Raw genomic sequence first — 20,806 nt, forward strand, 5'->3', positions numbered from 1 at the left:
TCACATTTCACCATCATTGCTAACCCTCTGCCCCCTGACATCCCCTCCCACCCCTCTGCCCTATCTAGAGTTCGTCTGTTCTTCCCATGCTCCCCTCCCTACCCCACTATGAGTCAGTCACCTTATATCAGAGAAAACATTTGGCATTTGTTTTTTGGGTATTGGCTAACTTCACTTAGTATTATCTTCTCCAATGCCATCCATTTACCTGCAAATGCCATAATTTTATTCTCTTTTATTGCTGAATAATATTCCATCATGTATATATGCCACTTTTTTTTTTATCCATTCATCTACTTAAGGGCATCTAGGTTGGTTCTACACAGTTTGACTATTGTGAATTGTGCTGCTATAAACATTAATGTAGCTGTGTCCTTGTAGTATGTTGTTTTTAAGTCCTTTGGGTATAGACTGAGGAGAGGGATAGCTGGGTCAAATGGTGATTCCATTCCCAATTTTCCAAGGAATCTATACTGCTTTCCATATTGGCTGCACCAATTTGCAGCCCCACCAGCAATGTGTGAGTGTACCTTTTCCCCCACATCCTCACCAACACTTATTGTTGTTTGTCTTCATAATAGCTGCTATTCTGACCCTCCAGTCCTGTTTTAATTTTTTATTTTGAGATAGGGTCTCACTAAGTTGCTTCGCCTCTGGCCCTACTGGGATTATAGGTGTGCACCACTGTGCCTGGCTCTATTTTACTATTTAAAAAGAAATTGGTGTCCTTATACAAAGTTCAATTAAAGAAAGTTTTTATTGTCTGTATTTCCCTTCTGGTCATTTTTATTATTCATTTCACTATTACTACTGAAAATAATTTTGCTGTATAGAAAAGGAGGATGTTAAAAAGTGATTCCGTTTGGTGTCAGATACACATCTGGCTTCAAAGATATCCGATGACTGTGCTGCTGGGGTCAGTGCTCATCTGCTAACTTCTGGTTGTGCTCTTGCAAGGGCACCATGAAGGAACTTCTGCTCCCTTGCACAAGCCCATCTGACAAGTGCTGTTTGTGGAGACCGTGAGCTCTTTTTCTCATACTTCTGCATGACTGAGCATTTTCAGATCAAAGATACTAATGTGGTGTTTGCTGTCTTTGCAAATGTTTGGTAGTAGGTGTGAAATGATTTTAGAAGGTGTAACATTTGCCAGTGTTAGGAAGAAGTGTTTTTTGTTGTTATGGAGAAAATTGTTCTTTTGAAAATCTAGTGATGCCAACAGCCTGATTACAAATAGCTGGGGAGCAGCACTTGGTTTATGAATCGATGGTTCGTTACATCATCATCTGTGTGGTCTGCCAGAGAGGAACATTAGAAGAGTACGGCATCTACTTATGAGTCACACACCCCTAGAGACCCATGCTTAAGATATCCCCAACTGCATCTGAAAGAATGTGTTCAGTTTTTCTGCACTCTCAAAGTTAATCCTGTTTAAAAGATGAGATCTTTATAAAGCTAATAATCATAATCATAATCACAATTATAAAGATCTGGGGAGCTAAGGAAACAAAATTTTTAGCACAGAAAAATTTGAGGGTTATAAAATTTTAAGTCTAAACTGCTTGATTCATACATTTTTTTTTTAGGATCTTAGATATGTATGCCTTTCCCACCTATTTTTAGACAGTAATTTGCTTTGTTGGATTGTTTAAAAATTTTTTTTCGTCTCATAGGAAGATGGTGTATTCACTGTGGGTCAAATGTGTGTTAGTCAGGGGTGTTTTCCAAAAAGCCTGTTTTTAGAGGCCATTATTTTCTCTGAAGCAAAACCCTGTAGCAGAGGCATTTATGTTACCTATGGAAACTGCCAGAGGACATGGTGAATACTGACATTTATTACAGGTGCACCAGCACCTCAAGTCATGCTCAGGGGCAAGGTGGCTGGTAATCACTGCTTTACCTCTGAGGCCCAGGCAGATGTTTAGTGGTTACTTTGACCTGGGTTGGAAAATTCAGGAGTTGGAAAATTCACAAGAGAATTTGCACAAAAAAGAAAAATGTTGAAAGGTGTGTTTTATAGTTAACAATACTTAAGCATTAATTAGTAAGAAATAAAATGAGTTCTTTTTCCTACATTAATGATTTTCAGATTATTTTGGATTCAGAACTACTTTATACTCGCAAAAAAGTATTGAGCAACTGGGCATGGTGATGCACACCTATAATCCCAGCAATTTGGGAGGCTGAGGCAGGAGGATCTCAAGTTCCAGGCCAACCTCAGCAACTTGGCTCAAAAATAAATAAGTAAATAAAATACAATTAGAAGTACTGGAGATGTGACTTGGTGGTAAATGGCCCTGGGTTCTCCCCATTGCTCCTCCCCCTTCACAAAAAGTATTGAGCACCTAATGTGTTGATGTTTCTTTAGGCTCTATGTATTGCTATTTACCATAGTAAATATTTATACTTAGAATTAAATATTTACTTATTCATCTAAAATCACCACAATAAGTCATGACATGTGAGTTTATCTGACTTATTTTATGAAATGTAAACATTTACAAAACCAAAAATTTGATGTGAATAATGACATTGTTTTATATATTTGCAAATGTCTTTAATATTTTAATATTATCTGCATCTGCATTCAATTTTCAATATGTTCTTCTGGTTGAAACATGAAGAGAATCTGACCTTACACAGACATGTAGTTGTAAAAAGGAAGAGTGCTTTAATAGTCTTTTCAGATAATTGTGGATATTCTTTGGTACTATACTAGAACTTAATAAATGGTAGTTTTTTGTGTGTGTGCTTGGTACTAGAAATTGAACCCCAGGCCTCAGGCTACTTATCACTGAGCCACATTACCAGGCCTTTTTTTAAATTTTCTTTTTTTGAGACAGAGTCTTCTAAGTTGCTTAGGGCCTTATTAAGTTGCTGAGACTGACTTTGAAACTATGATCCTCCTGCCTCTCAGATTTCTGAGCCATTGAGATTACAGGCATGCACCACTGTGTCTGGCAACAGGTGATAGTTTCTTAAAGATTGGTTGCAACTCTGAAGCCATTTCAATGAACTTTTCATTCTGTTACGTTAAAATCCATTGGTCTATCTTGCAGTTTTAATGGATTCCTTACTCATGTATGACACTGTAATATAATACATTGGTTATTTAAAAATCGTTGGTTTCCTGAGAAATTATAAATCTTCCAAATGTTGAAACAATTTCATTTTCCAGAATCACATTCATATTTGTTAATATCTCCACTGATGTCACCTGGAAAATCTCTTAAGTATCAAATGCTCTCAAGCTCAGGGTAATGGATACAAGCTTTTCTAAATCCTATTTTTTTACTTGAAAGTTTGAGTTTTATCATTGTCCACAAATATTGCCAGTTGTCTTCTTTGAACTGACAGATTCACTCATTCCCTTTCAAGAAAATGCCTGCCAGGAGTCCATGTCAGAACAGCCATAGGTCATCCGTTAGTCCTTTTTTCTAGTAAAAATGGAGTTTCATAATGAGATGACTGACCGAGCTCACTACTCAAAAAATGGCCCAAATGTTTTTCCTCAAGATGTTTGTCCTGCTTGGTATTTCTCTTTTCATCACATAGGATATTAAAATGATGTGTAATCAGCCTTGATATTTAATAAGATTGACAATTTTCGCTGCTTTATCTGAAGTGACACTGGCACTTTTTTTTTTGCTAATGGTTGAAGGTGAAGGAAATAATGACAACTAACACAGTTTGGAGCTGCTGCTTTGATTTCTGCTAAGGGATCTGCAGTGTTACCCTCTGCATTTTAACGCCTGTGCAAATGCTAACAGTGAAGTTGCACTATAACCTTGAGATTAAAAAAAAAAAAAATTCAGTACTCTAGTATTTCAACACCTCTTGTACTTTGGTGTCAAAAATTCACAAAAAATATCTTCTTTGATAATTTATTTGTCTGATAACAGACAAACACATGCAAAATAGCAAGTTCATCAATGTCAGGAAGTTCACCCTTTTGTAAAGCAAAAGTATGATTTTTCCAATATCAACTCAATCTTCATATTGCAGCTAGATCTTTTAATTGAACGTGTTACTGTGTCATTACAAAATGGTGATGCTGTGGTTTTTTCATTGACTTTTCATCCTGTAGGCACTCAGAAACCGAACACGTGCACTTCTCCAGCCAGTGCAGCACCAGGAACTCTATATAATACAGACTATAGCCTTTTTCATCACTGATTTGAAAAGGTGTAACAAATAGTATTTGGCTTTTAAAAAGCTTATCATGTCTAAGTTTAAGGTATTTGATTTATTTTTCTTTTTTAAAAAGGTAGTGCGTTGCACAAGACACAATAAAGTAACTTGTTAAAATCTCTAAAGATAATGAAATGAACATCATTATCCTAAGTACATATATGAAGACATGAATTGTGTGACTCTGTGTGAAACCAGAGACATGAAAAATTGTGTATTATATGTGTAATAAAAAAATTAATATTTCACTAAAAAATAAAATCAATGTGAGTGGAGCTGATGTGGCCACTGAGCTAGCCCTGCATATTCACCTTGCTTGACAATTAAATCTTGGTTTTCAGGTCCCAGCTAATGACATATTGATTTTACTTTTGCAGTATATAACTCAACAACAATAGTTTACACCCTCCATTAGCGTTTATTTATGGTGATGAAATTCCATCTGCATTTTTGAGATCTGTGGAGTCTCCAAGGGTGGGCAGTCCATATGTGTGGCCATTACAGCTTCTGCTATAAGTCATTTCCTTCAGGTTGTACAACATTTGTCTTACCCATTGCTTATTGTTCCTTTAAAAAACAAATCTCTATAGATGAGGGAAAGATGACTATCATAATAATTTCATTTGTTATTTATAATGTTACCCAGTTTCCTTGGAGTAGATTCTCCCCCCAACCCCACAAGTCAAAAGACTCTCTTATGTCAGTTTCATTTTTTTTCAGCACTTTTAGATGCAGACAGTACAGTTAGAGGTTGAGAATTTAAACTTTCTAATCTTATTTTAACAATTCATCCTTACATTAGGAAAACATATATTGTAATTCAATTTTCTTTTAGAATGAGGTAAAATATTATTAAACTCTAAAATGAGTTTTAATTTAAAAATTAATATTTGATTTTTAAAAACTTAAGAAATATCACTGTGAATAAAACTAACAAAGAGGATCCAGTCTTATGTTTCTGTGAAGGTTGCGAGGGAAACTGTAGGATTCATAATAAAGATTTGTTGAACAGTTAGAGACATTTTACTAAGATTATAACAGAAATAACCAAAGAGAGCTAGAAAGAGCACAGTAAAAGTACTGAGAACAAGCTGAGTAAATCTTTCAAAAAGCACTTCTTTAAACCCCAAACCTATGCTTTAGAAATAGAGCCCACAGGGCTGAGAATGTAGCTTAGTGGTAGAGTGCTTGCCTAACATGCGCAAGGCCCGGGGTTCAGAACTCAGCACCACAAAAGAAACAAAGGAAAAACCAAAAAATAGCATACAGAATATACAAAGTACATATATACATTAGCTGCCAGTCAGGATGTCATCTCACATCATTATTATGATTTGGATATGAGGTACACCCCAAAAGCTCTTGTGTGAGACAATGCAAGAAATTTAGAGGTGAAATGATTGGGTTATGAAAACCTTAACCTAATTAGTGCATTAATCCACTGATAGAGATTAACTAGGTGGTAACTATAGGCAGGTGGGTGGGGTGTAGCTGGAGGAGGTGGGTCATTGGGGCTGTGTGCCTTTGGCGTATATATGTGTTCCTGGAGAGATTGGTTGTCTATGGACTGAGATCTCTGTAACTGTGAGCCCCCAAATAGGCTTTTACTCCTCTCTAAAATTGTTCTTGTCAGGTCTTTTGGTTACAGCAGTGAAAAAGTTGACTAAAACAATCATCCCTAGGAAAGTCCACTCATACTCAGGAAAGAATAAGAGAGAAAAAGGCAAATAGGGTTTAAACTTTTATTGTGCCAATAATTCCAAGCCCCAGGACCCCTGAAAGTTTCTAAGAGACCACTCTCAAAGAACTACTCTTCTAGAAAGTTGAGCTCACCATCAAAAAGTGGTCTCTAAAAACCATGGTGACTTCTTCACCACTCTAAAGCAGGTGTGGCAATTCCATGTCAAAATTCTCCTGATCCAGGTCATGTTCTGTGTCTTCTCATGAAGTTAATTCTGATTTCTTTTGTCTTGTCTTCTAAATAAGGGCAAAGATAAGAAAGTAGAAGGATGAATGAATGTAGACACTGACACTACATGAAATAACTGATTTGTGTTTTTTTTTAATTTGAGAAGTGTATAATTTTTTTAAAAAAATTTAAAAATATTTTAGTTGTTGATGTACCTTTATTTTTTATTTATTTATATGTGGTGCTGAGGATTGAACCCAGTGACTCACACATGCTAAGCAAGCACTCTACCACTGAACCATAACCCCAGCCCTGAGAAGTGCATAATTTTGATTCAAGACTAGGCTTTATTGGTAAACAACAATGTCACTCATTCCTTGATCAGGTTTATGGATGTTAAAAATGAAGATTTTGATGAGAATAGCAGAGCTTTTCTAGGTCTTGTTGCCCATAACTAACTGGGAAAATCTGACTAGACTGAGGAACAAAGTCTCCTCCTTTCCTGTAGCAATGATAGCACTGAAGTGTGTGCTCCTGTAAGATCTTCTTCCAATGAATGTATCCCATACAGCTCCAGTTGATATACCAGAGCTCTGTCAAACATTGAGTTTAATGTGATAATTGGGATGAAATTGCCCATTAAACAAAGTGATTTTTTATAGTAATGTGCTATTAAGATTGGAAAGTTGTAAAATTATAAAGTGCGTATGCTTTTTTCCCTTTGATTCCAAGATACACATTTTGGCACATTTTAATAACACTGAAATGAGAATGTGTTTTTCAGTTGAAGATGTATTAGTTTGACTGATGGTACTTTTTTCCTACTTTTGTGAAAAATCATCAATTTTTGTTTTAATTATGCTATGTTCAAATTTGCTTTTGTTCTTATGTAATCATAAAAGCAATGGAATTTTGACATGGAATTGAGTCCATGAGGAAGACTCAATGTATTTTGCTCTTTGTTTCTGTATTTTTCTTTTTCAAGAGAAATAACAGGCTAATATATTTACTGAAATTTATATTTTCACATTAATTGCTTTGTAGCAAATAGGAAAATTTACGTTAAAATCTGATTACATTAAAATCTGTTTAAGGGGCTGGGGATGTGACTCAAGCAGTAGCGCGCTCGCCTGGCATGCGTGCGGCCCGGGTTCAATCCTCAGCACCACATACAAACAAAGATGTTATGTCAGCCAAAAACTAAAAAAAAATAAATATTAAAATTCTCTCTCTCTCTCCCTCTCTCTCTCTCTCTCTTAAAAAAAAAATCTGTTTAAGAAGCATGCTTCTCTTTAAAAAAAAAAACAAATTTTGTGTATGTGTCTGATTCAATATTCAATATTAATTGTTCATGACAGGTTTATTTTAGAACAGTAGAACTTATAGAAGAGCCCATAAAAGGATCTCGTGGTCTGAGTTTCTACTTTAAGATTAATGGACTTCCCATATTTCTGAAAGGCTCCAACTGGATCCCACCAGATTCTTTCCAGGATAGAGTAACTTCTGACTTGTGAGTGTTGGCCTTCTTTTTTTGTTCCTTTTTTATTAACTGTCTCAAAAAGCTTAAGAGTGACTCACTTCCACTTTTTTTTTGGTCTCGGGAAGAACTGAGAGGTAGTATAGAATTCCAGGATGATAGAAACTTTAGAATGGACAGACTTTTTCAACCAAATATTCTAGTCTCCAGAGCTATAGATAGAGACTACTTTAGCCATCCAATTTTAGAAAACTATTATTTATTTACTCTGGATAAACAAGAAAATGGCAGCTTCACATTTTGGGTTGTGAGCCCCAGAAAAAAAATTATAATATTTAACTTTTTTTTTTCAGTTCTTCAAATAATACCTTAAGTATTTTTGAGAATGGTTTTAACAGATAGCAATCCTTACTTTTATTTTTGTGCTAAGATAATATTCTTTCACTTTTACCTTAATAAAAGAACTAAATCTTGGTTGGGGAGGAAATGGGGAGCTATGGGTCAGGGATACAAAGCAGGAGGTATGTGGGAGGAACAGGTCTAGAGATTTGTTGGACAACATGTGGACCATGGGAAATAGAATTGGACCGTTCGTGGGCTCATTTTAAATGAGTATATTTTTGCTGCTCTTGGCACTAAAACAAGAAAAATGGGTGACTGAAATGATGGCTATGTTAATTTGTTTTGCCATAGAAGCTTTTTTATTATCTATACCTATCCCATAACATCATATTGTATAACTTAAATATATAATACAACTTATTTAAAAGAAAAGAAAACAAACAAACAAAAATCGTAAAAAATCTACATCTAGGAAAAAACCCAGAATGTTTTTCTGAAGGGTTTGATAATAGAACTTTAGAAGAAAATAATATTTCCTAATTGGTTGTATAAACTATCTTTGCGATAGTGAAAATAAACTTTGTGAAGGGAAAATAAACACTTTTTTTTTTTTTGCCTTAAGTTAAATAACAGCTCAGCATATTTACAAATGTATAAGTCTGCCTTGTAGTATGTTATTTGATGTTTAGAATGTAAATATCATTAGTAGCTAAATCCTCAGCTTTATAATACTTATTGTGATTTTCTTTTACTTTAAAATGTGTGTTTTATTTTAGATTTCATAAGACAATGAAATGCTCCTCCAGATGCAGCATGGGATAATTTGCTGTATTTTTTCCTTTCTCCTCCTACCGATTTGCCCTTTCTGTTTAGCACAGCTGGGCCAATTTTTGTCAGCCTGCAGGGGATGTTGAGAGCAGAGTTTAAAGGGACCAGCCTGTTCTTTGGCTTTCCAATTCATTCCGGAGCAGTGTTCTGGGGCTGGAGGGAAGGGCCATGCTCTCCAACTGGCTGTAAATTTCTAGATTTTCCAGAGGGTAGAGTGAAAAAGAATTGGATAAAGTAGAAAGGATGTTTACTGCAGAAAGGAGTATAAGGCTGAAAGAATTTTAGAAAAGATCAGGGTGAGTGAGGCAATAATATTCAAGCTTTGATTTTTGTTTTGTTGTTTGCAATGGCAATTGCAATATAATATATTGTGTGCAATATAAAATAAGTGAACTTTCTAAGTTTTACATTACAATTTTTTCTGTAGGAATAAATACAAAACAAAAATTAGCTTTAAAAAATAGTGTAGCATTACTGAATATTTAGAAAGGAAAGATGTCCATATTTTTCAAAGTTTGTTTGCTTTATGTGGTTACATGTAAATTATATATTATCTAGAAGTAAATATTTACTTCATTTTCTTTATTTAGATTTATATCCAAATTATTGCAATTTTAAGGTATGTTTTTCTAACAGATTTAAAAATGTTTTTAAATTTTTTTCTTAATATTCCAAAGTATCTAAATTAAATTACTTTCTACCATTTCCCCTCCAGGTTACGACTCCTTTTGCAGTCTGTTGTGGATGCTAACATGAATGTTCTTCGGGTGTGGGGAGGAGGCGTTTATGAGCAGGATAAGTTCTATGAACTCTGTGATGAACTAGGGATAATGGTGAGTAGTTGATGACATTTTTATATACTTATAGGTTACTCTGTCCTCAGTTTGTCTTCCAGTGTTCTGAGTGGATATTATTACTCCTTACTTCTTTTTTCAGAACCTGGTATAATGTTCCATTTTTGGCCAAAGGAGTACATGACATCTTGTAAACCCAGAGCCATTGTTGATGGCAAATATCAGGATTACCTAATTATTTTAAAATCATAAGTGTTGTATATATTGGTTATATCTATGTATATTTTCTTTGTCATATGTAAGTATGCTTAATAAAATTAAATATTTAAATAATTTAACTTTAAGGAGCATTGACTAGTCCCAGAGAGAAGCAAAATAATAGGACTGGGATTGTGGCTCAGCCGTAGAGCACTCGCCTTGCATGTGCAAGACCCTGGGTTCGATCCTCAGCACTACATACAAAAATAAACAAGTGAAATAAAGGTATTGTGTCCAACTACAACTAAAAAATAAAATATTTTAAAAAATAATTAAATTAATGTTGTTATGGAAGTACTGTCAGCATGTCTTGCAATGGTGAGTGTAAGCAAAGGAAATGCAGTCATCCCTTGGTGTCTGTGGGATACTGATTCCAGAATCCTATGGATGTTAAAATCCACAAATACTCCAGGTTCCATATATAAAGTAGTGGAGTATTTGCATATAACCTGTGCACATCCTCCTATATACTTTGACATGTCTTCCTTCTCAAAATACCAAATACAATGTGAGTGCTATATAAATAGTTGTTATACTAGATTGGTTAGGGAATAAAGACAAAAACAAAAAATCTGTACATGTTCAGTATAGATATGATTTTTTAAAAAAAATTTTTGGTTGGTAGTTGGCTGAATCCCTAGATATAGAATCCATAAATTTGGAGGGCTCAGTGTATATAGTTTCAGTTCTAATATTATAGTTATCAGATATACAGAACATCATAGAATAGTAGGACATAATAATAATGATGATGATATTGATGACAATATTCTGTAATATTCACTGAGTGCCAGGCATTGGTCTAAGTGCTCTGCATGTATTATTTTATTCTATCTTCATACCCAACCAGTGAGGTATTTGGTATTATTCTCTACCCCCATTTACAGATAAGGAAACTGACACATGGAGAGGTTATACACCTTGATCAAATGCAATTGTCTGGGGGCTGGGGATGTGGCTCAAGCGGTAGCGCGCTCACCTGGGATGCGTGTGGCCTAGGTTCAATCCTCAGCACCACATACAAACAAAGATGTTGTGCCTGCTGATAACTAAAAAGCATAAATAAAAAACCCCCAAAACCCAAAAAATATATAACAAGCCATTAGAAAAGCTGATGAATATTTTTTAAAAAATGCAATTGCCTGTATATAGTAGAATCAAAGTTCTGAGTAAGGTAAATGGCTTGGGGGTTGGGCTTTTAACCACTTCGTCATGCAGCCTTCCAAGGAAAGGCCTTTATGGTTCCAATATTAAAGTGGGCATGTAGTAATCCTCTTGGCCATCAAACATTAATTCCTTTATAAGTAAAGTCTGAGTTTTAACCACAGAGTATCTCTCTTTTAACCATGGAGTATCTCAAATTTTTGATGAAAATGAAAAAGAGTTAGGAATTAGAAGAATTTTGGAAAAGCTTCATTTTGTTTTCCCCCAACGTGTATTATTTCCTCTTTTGAATTCTCTTTTTTTCTACCTACCTAACATTTTCTCTTTTCAGGTTTTTGACAACTTTTGTGGAGCTCTGAAAAGTCCTAGATGTGCCAGAGCCTCTCCTGTGTGCTTTTAGGCACAGCAGGGCTCAAACGGTCACATTCATCAGCCAACCTGATTTCTCATTTATATGAAGGATAACCCCCCAAATTCAAACTGAAGACTTTTTTTTTTCTGTATGATCTAATTTACAGAAGTATTTTATTGCCTTTTATTTGCTAGGTATGGCAGGATTTTATGTTTGCCTGTGCCCTTTATCCAAATGAACAGAGCTTCATGTATTCAGTGGCAAAAGAAGTTGCTCACCAGGTATGTTATTACTATTGTTTTAATTTTGCCTTTTGTAAATTTCTCTCCCCATTTCATTTTGTTGTTCCTTATTAAATCCTGTGAAAAATCAGTCAGATAATCAAGTCCCTAGGTGGACCACCCAGTCATGACTTTAACACTGCCTATTTGCTGACAACTCTCAGATTTATGCCCTGTGCTAAGTTTTTTGCTGTCTACCTGTGCCTCTGATTGGAGGTTTTAGAGGCATCTTCAATGTAACATGTCCAAACCAAACTTATATCCCTTCCCCTAGTCTTGCTTCTGCAGTTTTTCTTACCTCAGCAAATGTTGTCATTTTTTGAATTGCTCTGTTCAGTTTCAAAAGTTGAAAATAATTGACTCTGATTTCTTTTGTATTCCACATATACACACTTACACTTATAGATACAGAATGCAAGGAAGTGATAATATACTAGCTCTGTCCACTGAAAAGGCCTACAAACAGTAGCCAGCCTAGTAGAATCAAGTATCCTTGTATTAAAATAATCTTTTCTATAAAAGAGAAAGGCGGCTGCTGGCACAATGGTATGCTCCTATAGTTCTAGTTACTTGGGACGTTGAAACAGGAGGACTGCTTGAACCCAGGAATTCAAAGCCAGTTGCACAGCCACAGCACAGTGAGACCCTGTCTTAAAAGAAAAAAGAAAAAAAAAAGGAAGAGGAGGTAGAGAAGAAAACTATGAAAATGTCTTAATGTTGGACTGGGGTATAGCCCAGTGGTAGAGCACTTCCATACCATATACTCAAGGTTCTGGGTTTAATCCCCAGTACTGTGAACGATAAGGCAAAGCTTCCTAGAGGAATGGCTGATTTGAGGTTTGGAGTAGAAATATCTAATTATCCTGGAATCTCTCTCTCTCTTTTTTAAAAGAATGCTGTCTATTATAATGTCATCAACTGATAATTTCAGCCACAGATTGGAGGTTGATCAGTAATATGCTGAATATACTTATTTTTTGCAGGAAGATCTGTTTAGGGGGTGATTATGCTTTGAAACACAGTTTACATTACTTTACCTATCTCCTAGATCTTAATTTGCTATGTAGACTCAGTGTGGCATTCTTGGCAATATAAGAAAATTCTGAATCATAATGTACTCCCCTTTATCCAAATGAACAGAGCTTGAACTTGTACTCCCCACATAGCTAAGAACTAACTTGTGAATATATTTGGCTAACATATTATTATACATATAATACTACCAAATACTACTGAAACATTCACTGGAGTGGTCCACTGGTATTTATAAAAGATAATCACTAGATCAGGAGGTCACGTCTACTTTCTAGATTTTACAAGACTATACAGACATACTGAGTAGATTTTATAATGCTCTGTTTTCCTCAAAGGAGGAAACATTCATTTTTTCAGTAACTTCAGGTAAAGATACTATGGGTTATTTCTGACTCTGTTTTCAGCTTCATGTCCAATTATCTTCTAGATTTTCTTTTCTTTTGCAATGGTGATATACAAAGAATAAGTGTTTTGTTTTCTTCTTTAATAGTCAACCGGCCACTGTAGGGAGGTTGATTTACTGCTTGAGCCCCAATCTCGCAGTCTGTAAAGTTGGTATGATTTTATTGTTCTCATAAAGCCATTTTGAAGATTAAATGGCATAATATATGTAAATGTGTACAGTATTTATACTTAACTTCTCAGCCTTATACTTACTACACTAGTTCAAATCCTCATTTTTTTTTCTCTTCTCTACAATTGGCATTTGTTTTCTAGTTAGCCTCTTTAGCATGGGTCTCTCCCAAGGTGAGTGAATTCTCAGCAGAAGTGCCAAGGTCATCCTTCTGACACGCATTGAGTGGTACCACACTCCTGCTCAGAATCTTGATCCTGGTCTATCTTGACATACAGATAACAAGGAAGTGATCAAAGTCAAAAGGACTTTGAAGAGACTCTAACCAATCAAAAGTGGGAAAATTTGACATTCAAAAAGGATAAGAATGTCAATGGATTGAAATCCATTCAATATATTAAAATCTGTTTATAAGATGATATCTACAGATGTATCCGGTGGGAAACCATAAAGAAAGGCACGGAAATGACTACTGTAACACTCAAGATAGAGGTTACTTTGTCAGGAGGAAGGGTCTATGACTAGGAAGAGGCATATGGAGGGCTCTGGGGGAGAGTTTGCTGCTTAGTCTGGGCAATGGTCATAAGGGTAATAGCCTGATTCATTACATCAGGATCATTTTCTGTGGCTGTTTCATTTTTAAATTAAAGGTTTAAAAAGTGCATGTTGCATCCTTTGCTTGCTAAGAGCCCTCCAGAGGCTTCCTGTTGCTCTCAGGGTAAAATTAAAGATCTTCAGCATGGGGGATTCTGTCCCTGCCCATGTCTCCAGCCTCTTCAAACACGATCTCCCTCTTCCTCTCTGTCTTACCACATCTCTCCTCCCCTTCCCGGTGGACCACCTCATTGGGCCCTTCTTACTTTGAGCATAACTTCCTCTGGGAAAAACCCTTCTAAATCCTTAAATCTAGATTAGGACACCCTCATTTGCCATTGGTTATTCACACACACTTGTTCAGGGTTTTGTTGCCCCTGTAAGATTGTCATCTCCCTGAGGCCTGTGGTTGGTTTCCCTCTATATCCCTTCTCCCTGGCAGTATTATTCATTGAATGGATGGATGCATGCATGAATAACTTTTAAAATATTAATCATAGTTACACAAGCTATAACATCTATGTACCTTCAGTTCTTTTTGTTTTATTGAAGAAAGGAGAACCACTTTAGGTAAAACTTGTTAAAATTTTAGGGGTAAGACTTACCATAAAAGTCATTGGAAGGGTGTGTGTGACACTGAGTCATGGAAGCTTTTTGCCTCTTTGGGATTTTTTTTTTTTGTGTGTGTGTGTGTGTGTGTGTGTGTGAGAGTGTGTTTTCATCAGCATCATAAATCTGCCTGTCACAGTTGATAGCAGCTCTCACTTTGCAACATGTACTGTTGCAAAAAGGGAAAATGCTGTACTGTTTACAGAGTTGCTTTAGAAAACACAAAGCTTTTAGTTTTTTTTTTTTAAATGAAGCACATCTCTTTCATATACACTATGCTGATGTTACATTTCTCTGAGTTTCACAGCTTCTTGTGGTAATGGTCCATCACAGTGAAAGAGAAGGTTTTATATCAATAAGGTAGTAGTGTCAAAACATATTTCTGAGGAATTTCTCTTGACCATCAACTCATTCTCATTTTCAAGGACATCAAAGTGCCCACCTATGCTGGGGCATATGGCCCAGTATGTCAGAAGACAGAGGCATGCTCATGTCTGTCCTTAGCATAACAGATCTGGATCCTTTTGCCTTTACTTAGGGCTGGCCCAGGTGGGCCCAGCTCCTACTGGCCCTATTGCTCCCATCTGGCAGTGTTTTCAGACAGACTTTCTGACATCTTTTGTATTTAGGTATATTCAGTAGCTTATTAAACCTTAATTGATGTCTTTTTTTTTGTTGTTTTTTTGTTTTTTTTTTTTTAATTAATTTTTATTGTAGGTTGTTCAAAACATTACATAGTTTTTGATATATCATAATTCACACTTTGATTCAAGTGGGATATGAACTCCCATTTTTACCCCATATACAGATTGCAGAATCACATCAGTTGCACATTGATTTACATATTGCCATTCTGGAGTCTGTTGTATTCTGCTGCCTTTCCCATCCTCCGCTATCCCCCCTCCCCCCTCCCCTCCCCTCTTCTCTCTCTAATACATGACATTGAGAACTCTTTCAGGAGACATTCTCTAACCTGTTTTCCACCTGCATGTCTTTTACTTCCAGAATCCCTCTAATACTCATTCTCTTTGTATCATCTTCTCTAGTTCTCCTTCTGGGTTTCTTAACTTAAAAAATTATTTTTTATTATACAAATTTATGGGGAACAATATGATAATTTGATGAATGTATGCAGCGTGTAATGATCAAACCAGGGTGGTTAGCATTTCCATTTCCTTAAACCTTTAAGAATATTTTTTATTAACATAATCATTGTACATATTTATTGGGCACAGTGTGGTATCTCAATCCAAGTGTTCAATATATACTGATCAAATCAGGGTCATGAACATTTCTATCTCCTCAGCCTCACTTTGTGTTTGTAGCCTGGGTTCTCTCTTCTAGTTATTCATAAGAGGCAGCAGGGGAACCTCTGTCCCTCCTGCAGTGATAGTGCTTGGTCTGCTTCATTTGTTTCTTCACACAAAACTTCAGCTTGCTCCTGAGAACTAACCCCTGTAATGTAATGTCTCTTGCCTTTTGTGATTCTTAGAACCTTTTCGTGGCAATTCAGATAAAGATCAGGTCTATTTCTTTATCTGCTTTCTTTTTTAAAAAGGGATTATATTTTCTTCAGTTTTTGTACAGCAGAGAGAAAGGATTACTACCTTATCAGTGTGTACTAAATCTACACACAAAGAATCTCAGAGAATTCTTAAAATGTATTCCCACAGCTAACATGACTGACAATTTTCTAATGAGTTCCCTGGCACAGAAGAATTTGTGTGCCCAAATGCAATAGCTATAATTTTCTGAATAATTATAGCTCTGAGTCTTTTATGTTAAGTATTGGAAGATTGTTTTTAAGTTTTCTTAAATTTCAGGTCAGGAGACTGAAGTCTCATCCCTCTATCATCGTATGGAGTGGCAATAATGAAAATGAAATAGCACTGATGATGAATTGGTATAATGTGAAAATAACTGATCTACCAGTCTACATACAAGACTATGTGGCACTCTATGTGTCAAACATCAGAAAGATCGTCTTGTCAGTAAGTAATGCAGTAGAATTGAAGATTTTTTTAAAATGAATGTTTGAATATCGGTACAATATATTTTATGCCCCCTTTTGGAGCAGTAGTATTTTAAAAAGTAGTATCACTTGAATATAGAATATTTCATTGTAATTCTGAAGTGTATGAAAACATTTGTGGATTGAATGTAGACTTATTTGAGGATAAACTTGTCTATGGAACCCTTTACATGTACCCTATAGGGTGTTTGCAAGTTGCAGGTGCCTGGGGTTGGGGATATAGTTCAGTGGTAGAGTGCTTGCCTAGTGAGTGTGAGTTCCTGAGTTTGGCACTGCCCTAAAACAAACAAACACAACTATGACAAATTTCTGGTTGTCATCAACTCTTTGGAATCTATCCATGGATCCCTACATGTTTAGAATCTCTAGATTAGATAATTTATTGATATGCCCAGTCTAAAATTCTGTATTCACAATGTTAACACAGAATTTGGTATATATCATATATGAATATGTTGGTATGTGATTTAAGGGTACAAGGAGAGGCAAGATCTTGTTCCCAGTCTCATCGTTGAGCCCTTCCTCTATGATGGTTCTATTTAGACCACTGTTAGTCCAATAGGCATATTATATAGGCATGTGTTAATAGAAGTTGGCCTTTTTTTTTTGTGGGAGGAGGAGGCAGCATTTTTTCAAGAATGCTTTTAAGAGTTTTTTTTTGTAATTTTTTTAAACTTTAATGTTTAACATGTGATTCAATAACCTGGTTGCCTTTATACTTTTATATCTGTAATTTTAATATGTCCTGAAGCAATCTGAAAAAAGGATATATTTTTTTAAATGGTATATCATATTAGCATCTTAATATGCCCAGAATGGCACTATCCCATTTACGATAAGAAACTTAAGTGAGCACTTATGAAAAACATAGGTTCAAATTTATGGTTTACTTGATATATTAAATCATGTGTCATGAAGAACTTTTATATTCACAAAATGTGATGGTATGAATTTTAATTGATATTTGTAGACCATTTATTTTATAATCTTATTACAGTAATTATGTTTTTCATATCTTATAGATATAAGAAGTGGATGTTTTTTAAGATTTTTTTTTAAGATGGACACAATATCTTTATTTATTTTTATGTGGTGCTGAGGAACCTAGAACCTCACATGTGCGAGGCAAGCACTCTATGGCTGAGCTATAACTCCAGCCCCAATAAATGGATCTTATAGTATAGTGATTAAGCACTAATACTCAAAATTCTGTCTGGGTCATTTAATGTCTTGGGGAAATTGCTCAATCTTAGAAAAGTGAGCTTCTGTGTATCTCTTCTTCACCTCTGAAATGGAAATATGATGTCTTTCCCACAAGGATCAACTTATCCTAAAATGAGTTGTGAGTCATAATTGATATTTGAAAACTTCTTTGAAGATGGGACAGAACTAAATGCTATATAGTAATTACTGTTTTTATTTCTATCAAACATAAGACATGTAAGAAAAACCACTATAAATGACCCATTTACACTGAATGATTAGTTTCCTTTGGACATCACACATTCTGTTCATGCCTTTTCTCTTTATCTTATGATGTCTGATGGTCTAAGTAAGCATTCAAGATCATAACCTAGAGGGAGATCATCTGTGAATTTGGAGGAAAAAAAAACACGCTTCAGTAATAACTGATTTGTAAGTGGGGGCAACTTATAATACATCATCAAAGCAGATATTTTTAGGCAGAAGCCCATTAGTAATTTTACTCACTGGCTCTGTTTATCAAATTGTTCAAGAATCTGAGTGGCACATGCCTGTAATTCTAGCAACTCAGGAGGCTGAGGCAGAAGGATTGCAAGTTCAAGGCCAGTTTCAGCAAATTAGCGAGGCCTCAAGCAACCTAGTGAGACCCTCTCTCATAATAAAAAATAAAAAGGTGGGAGGGGAAGTGATTCAGTGGTTAAGTGCCCCTGGGTTCAATTCCTGGTACTAAAAAAAAAAGAGAAAGAAAGAAAGAAAAAAAAAAAAACAAAATCAAGATTCCTTGAATTATAATCTCACCATCCTTGTAATATTTTAAAAGTCAACAAATGTGTACTGAATACCTATTACCAGGAGCAAAACCTCATTCCCAATGCTGAGAGGATACTCTTTTTTTTTTAATCTTTTTTTTAATTGTTGATGGACCTTTATTTTTTTTATTTATGTGTGATGCTAAAGATGGAACCCAGTGCCCCACACATTCAAGGCAAGTGCTCCACCACTGAGCCACAACTCGAGCCCTGAGGGGTTACTCCTAATCTCATGGAGCTTGATTAATCAAGCTGTGTCAGTAGGAAACAGGAAAAAAAAAAAAAAAACAAACCCACCAGTTTTACAGGTGAAAGAAGTGCTATAAAAAATATAGTTCCAAAATGCTGAAAAGTATTTGAAAGGGCCACTAATTTTAACTGGCAGAATCTGAGAAGGCTTTCAAGTAAAAGGTGACATCCAAACTAAACCTTAAAGGTAGAGTAGAATTTTGAGGCAAAGGGCTATCCAGTAGGTATTTTAGGCCATTAAAACAATATGAATAAAGGCAAAAAGATGTGGAAGTGTGTGGGTACGTACGTATAGGAAACAAGAAGCAGTGTCTAGTACTAGAAAGATTTGTGTGGATTTGTCCTGGATTTGTGTGGGGGAGTCAAAGATAGAACTAAGACTGCCTGGAAGGAGGTCATAGAAGGACTTTGAGTCACTTTAAGATACTGGAGAACTTTATTCAGTAGAAAACAGCAAGCTAGTGAACATCTGGGGAGAGAGGATGAACTTTATCTGACTCAGATTTTCCTAGAATATATCAGTTATAATAACTGAGAACTCCAAGTTACTGGGAATGTGTTATATGCCAGACATTAATACACTAATTATAATAATTATGTTAGCTGATGCTATTACATATTAATATGTTAATTATATGATCCTTCATATAATTTATGTATTTAATTTTTAAAAGCACTGTAGAATATAACTAATATATTTATTTTAGAAATGATGACATGGTGGGGGGTTAGAGAGATTCAATGCACAAGGTTAAAGAGGTCCTAGGAATGGAGTCTAGAGACAGGGAACTGGAAATTAGGTGATGGAAAATATTTTAATGTAGAGTTGGTGCTATTCAGAGTGACTGAATGTAGGAATTGAAAGAGAAAAGGAGAAAGTCCTACTTGGGTACCAGTAATCAAAGTAGGAAGCGCAGTTGAATGTTTGGTTTAGTTAATAAGGGATTCTGCTTTGAAAGGGTGGATTTGAAATGTTGGCCAGACAAGGCAAGTGGAGATGTGAAGCTGGTTATTGGTAATATAAGCATGGAAGTGAATACAAGGTCATGTATGGAGGTGAAGCTGGGAGTAATCAGAACACTGATGAGAGGAGGTGCCTTGGGAGAGGGAGTAGAACAAGGAAAGGTTAAAAGGACAGCGGTGTCCACCTGAGAATGGAGAGGTTAGCTTTAGAAGGAAGAATCAGAAGGTTGGAAGAAACTAGGATGTGAAAGACTAGTGAACAAGCAGCCAGGGGTGGAGAGAGCTTCAGGAATAACAGGAGGTAGACAGGGTTATTTTTTCATACCAGAGAGGGGCTACTTAGGGATTGAAAGGACATTTTTATTTGATGAGTAGGAGTTCATGGGTAGTTTTTGAAAATAATTTCAGTGGAGTGGAATGATCAAGACTTGAATATCAGGGGTTGAAGAATAAGTGAGTTGTAGAGAAATCTGAGGGACTACAAGGGATGAAGGAAACTTTTTATTAGGACAAGAGGAGGCCTAAGGAAGCTGAAGGAAAAGGGCAGTGAAGAGAGATTTAAAAAAAAAAAGAGTGGAAGCCGGGCATGGTGGCACAAACCTGTGATCCCAGTGGCTCAGGAGGCTGAGGCAGAAGGATCACGAGTTCAAAGTCAGCCTCAGCAATTTAGTGAGGCGCTAAGCAACTCAGTGAGACTCTGTCTCTAATAAAATACAAAATAGGGCTGGGGATGTGGCTCAGTGGTCGAGTTTAACTGCTGGTACCTACCCCACCACCACCACCAAAAAAAAAAGAAAGAAAGAAAGAGTGGAGAATAATTTATTGGCTATAGAACCAAAGTGAAATTGAAAAATGATCAGAAGACAGGCTGGCAAAGAAAAGTAGTTAGATTTCTTTCTATGTCAGAAAACAAATAAGGAAAAAATATGAATGGATATACCAAAAATTGTGGCCTACTGGAAAAAAATTGAGAAAACTATTTTCTGAATGTTGTTCAAGGAAGCCTTACTGACATTCTACAATGTTTTAGATTTCCCAAGAGCCCTGAACCTTTCCTTCAAAATACTCATCACACTTATAATTAGTTACTTGTTTAGTTTCTAGTTTCACCTCTAGGTTGCAGACCATTATTCTAGGAGGCC

At 35.7% G+C, this 20,806-nt stretch overlaps 1 protein-coding gene across 4 annotated transcripts in view; it reads left to right on the top strand.

Moving 5' to 3' along the window:
• Manba (mannosidase beta) overlaps positions 1 to 20,806 on the top strand; it is a 105,333-nt gene that overhangs the window by 56,680 nt on the left and 27,847 nt on the right. For all 4 annotated transcript variants that reach the window (XR_013155567.1, XR_013155568.1, XM_076864810.2 and 1 more), the window contains exons 8-11: positions 7,459 to 7,610; positions 9,463 to 9,580; positions 11,510 to 11,596; positions 16,232 to 16,399. Coding sequence is in view for 2 of the 4 variants with exons in the window: in XM_076864810.2 (XP_076720925.2) it covers positions 7,459 to 7,610; positions 9,463 to 9,580; positions 11,510 to 11,596; positions 16,232 to 16,399 (525 nt within the window). In the remaining 2 variants the exon portion in view is untranslated. The remainder of the gene's footprint in view (positions 1 to 7,458; positions 7,611 to 9,462; positions 9,581 to 11,509; positions 11,597 to 16,231; positions 16,400 to 20,806) is intronic.

This window comes from Callospermophilus lateralis, chromosome 8 (assembly GCF_048772815.1).
Source record: "Callospermophilus lateralis isolate mCalLat2 chromosome 8, mCalLat2.hap1, whole genome shotgun sequence".
Lineage (NCBI taxonomy): Eukaryota > Metazoa > Chordata > Mammalia > Rodentia > Sciuridae > Callospermophilus > Callospermophilus lateralis.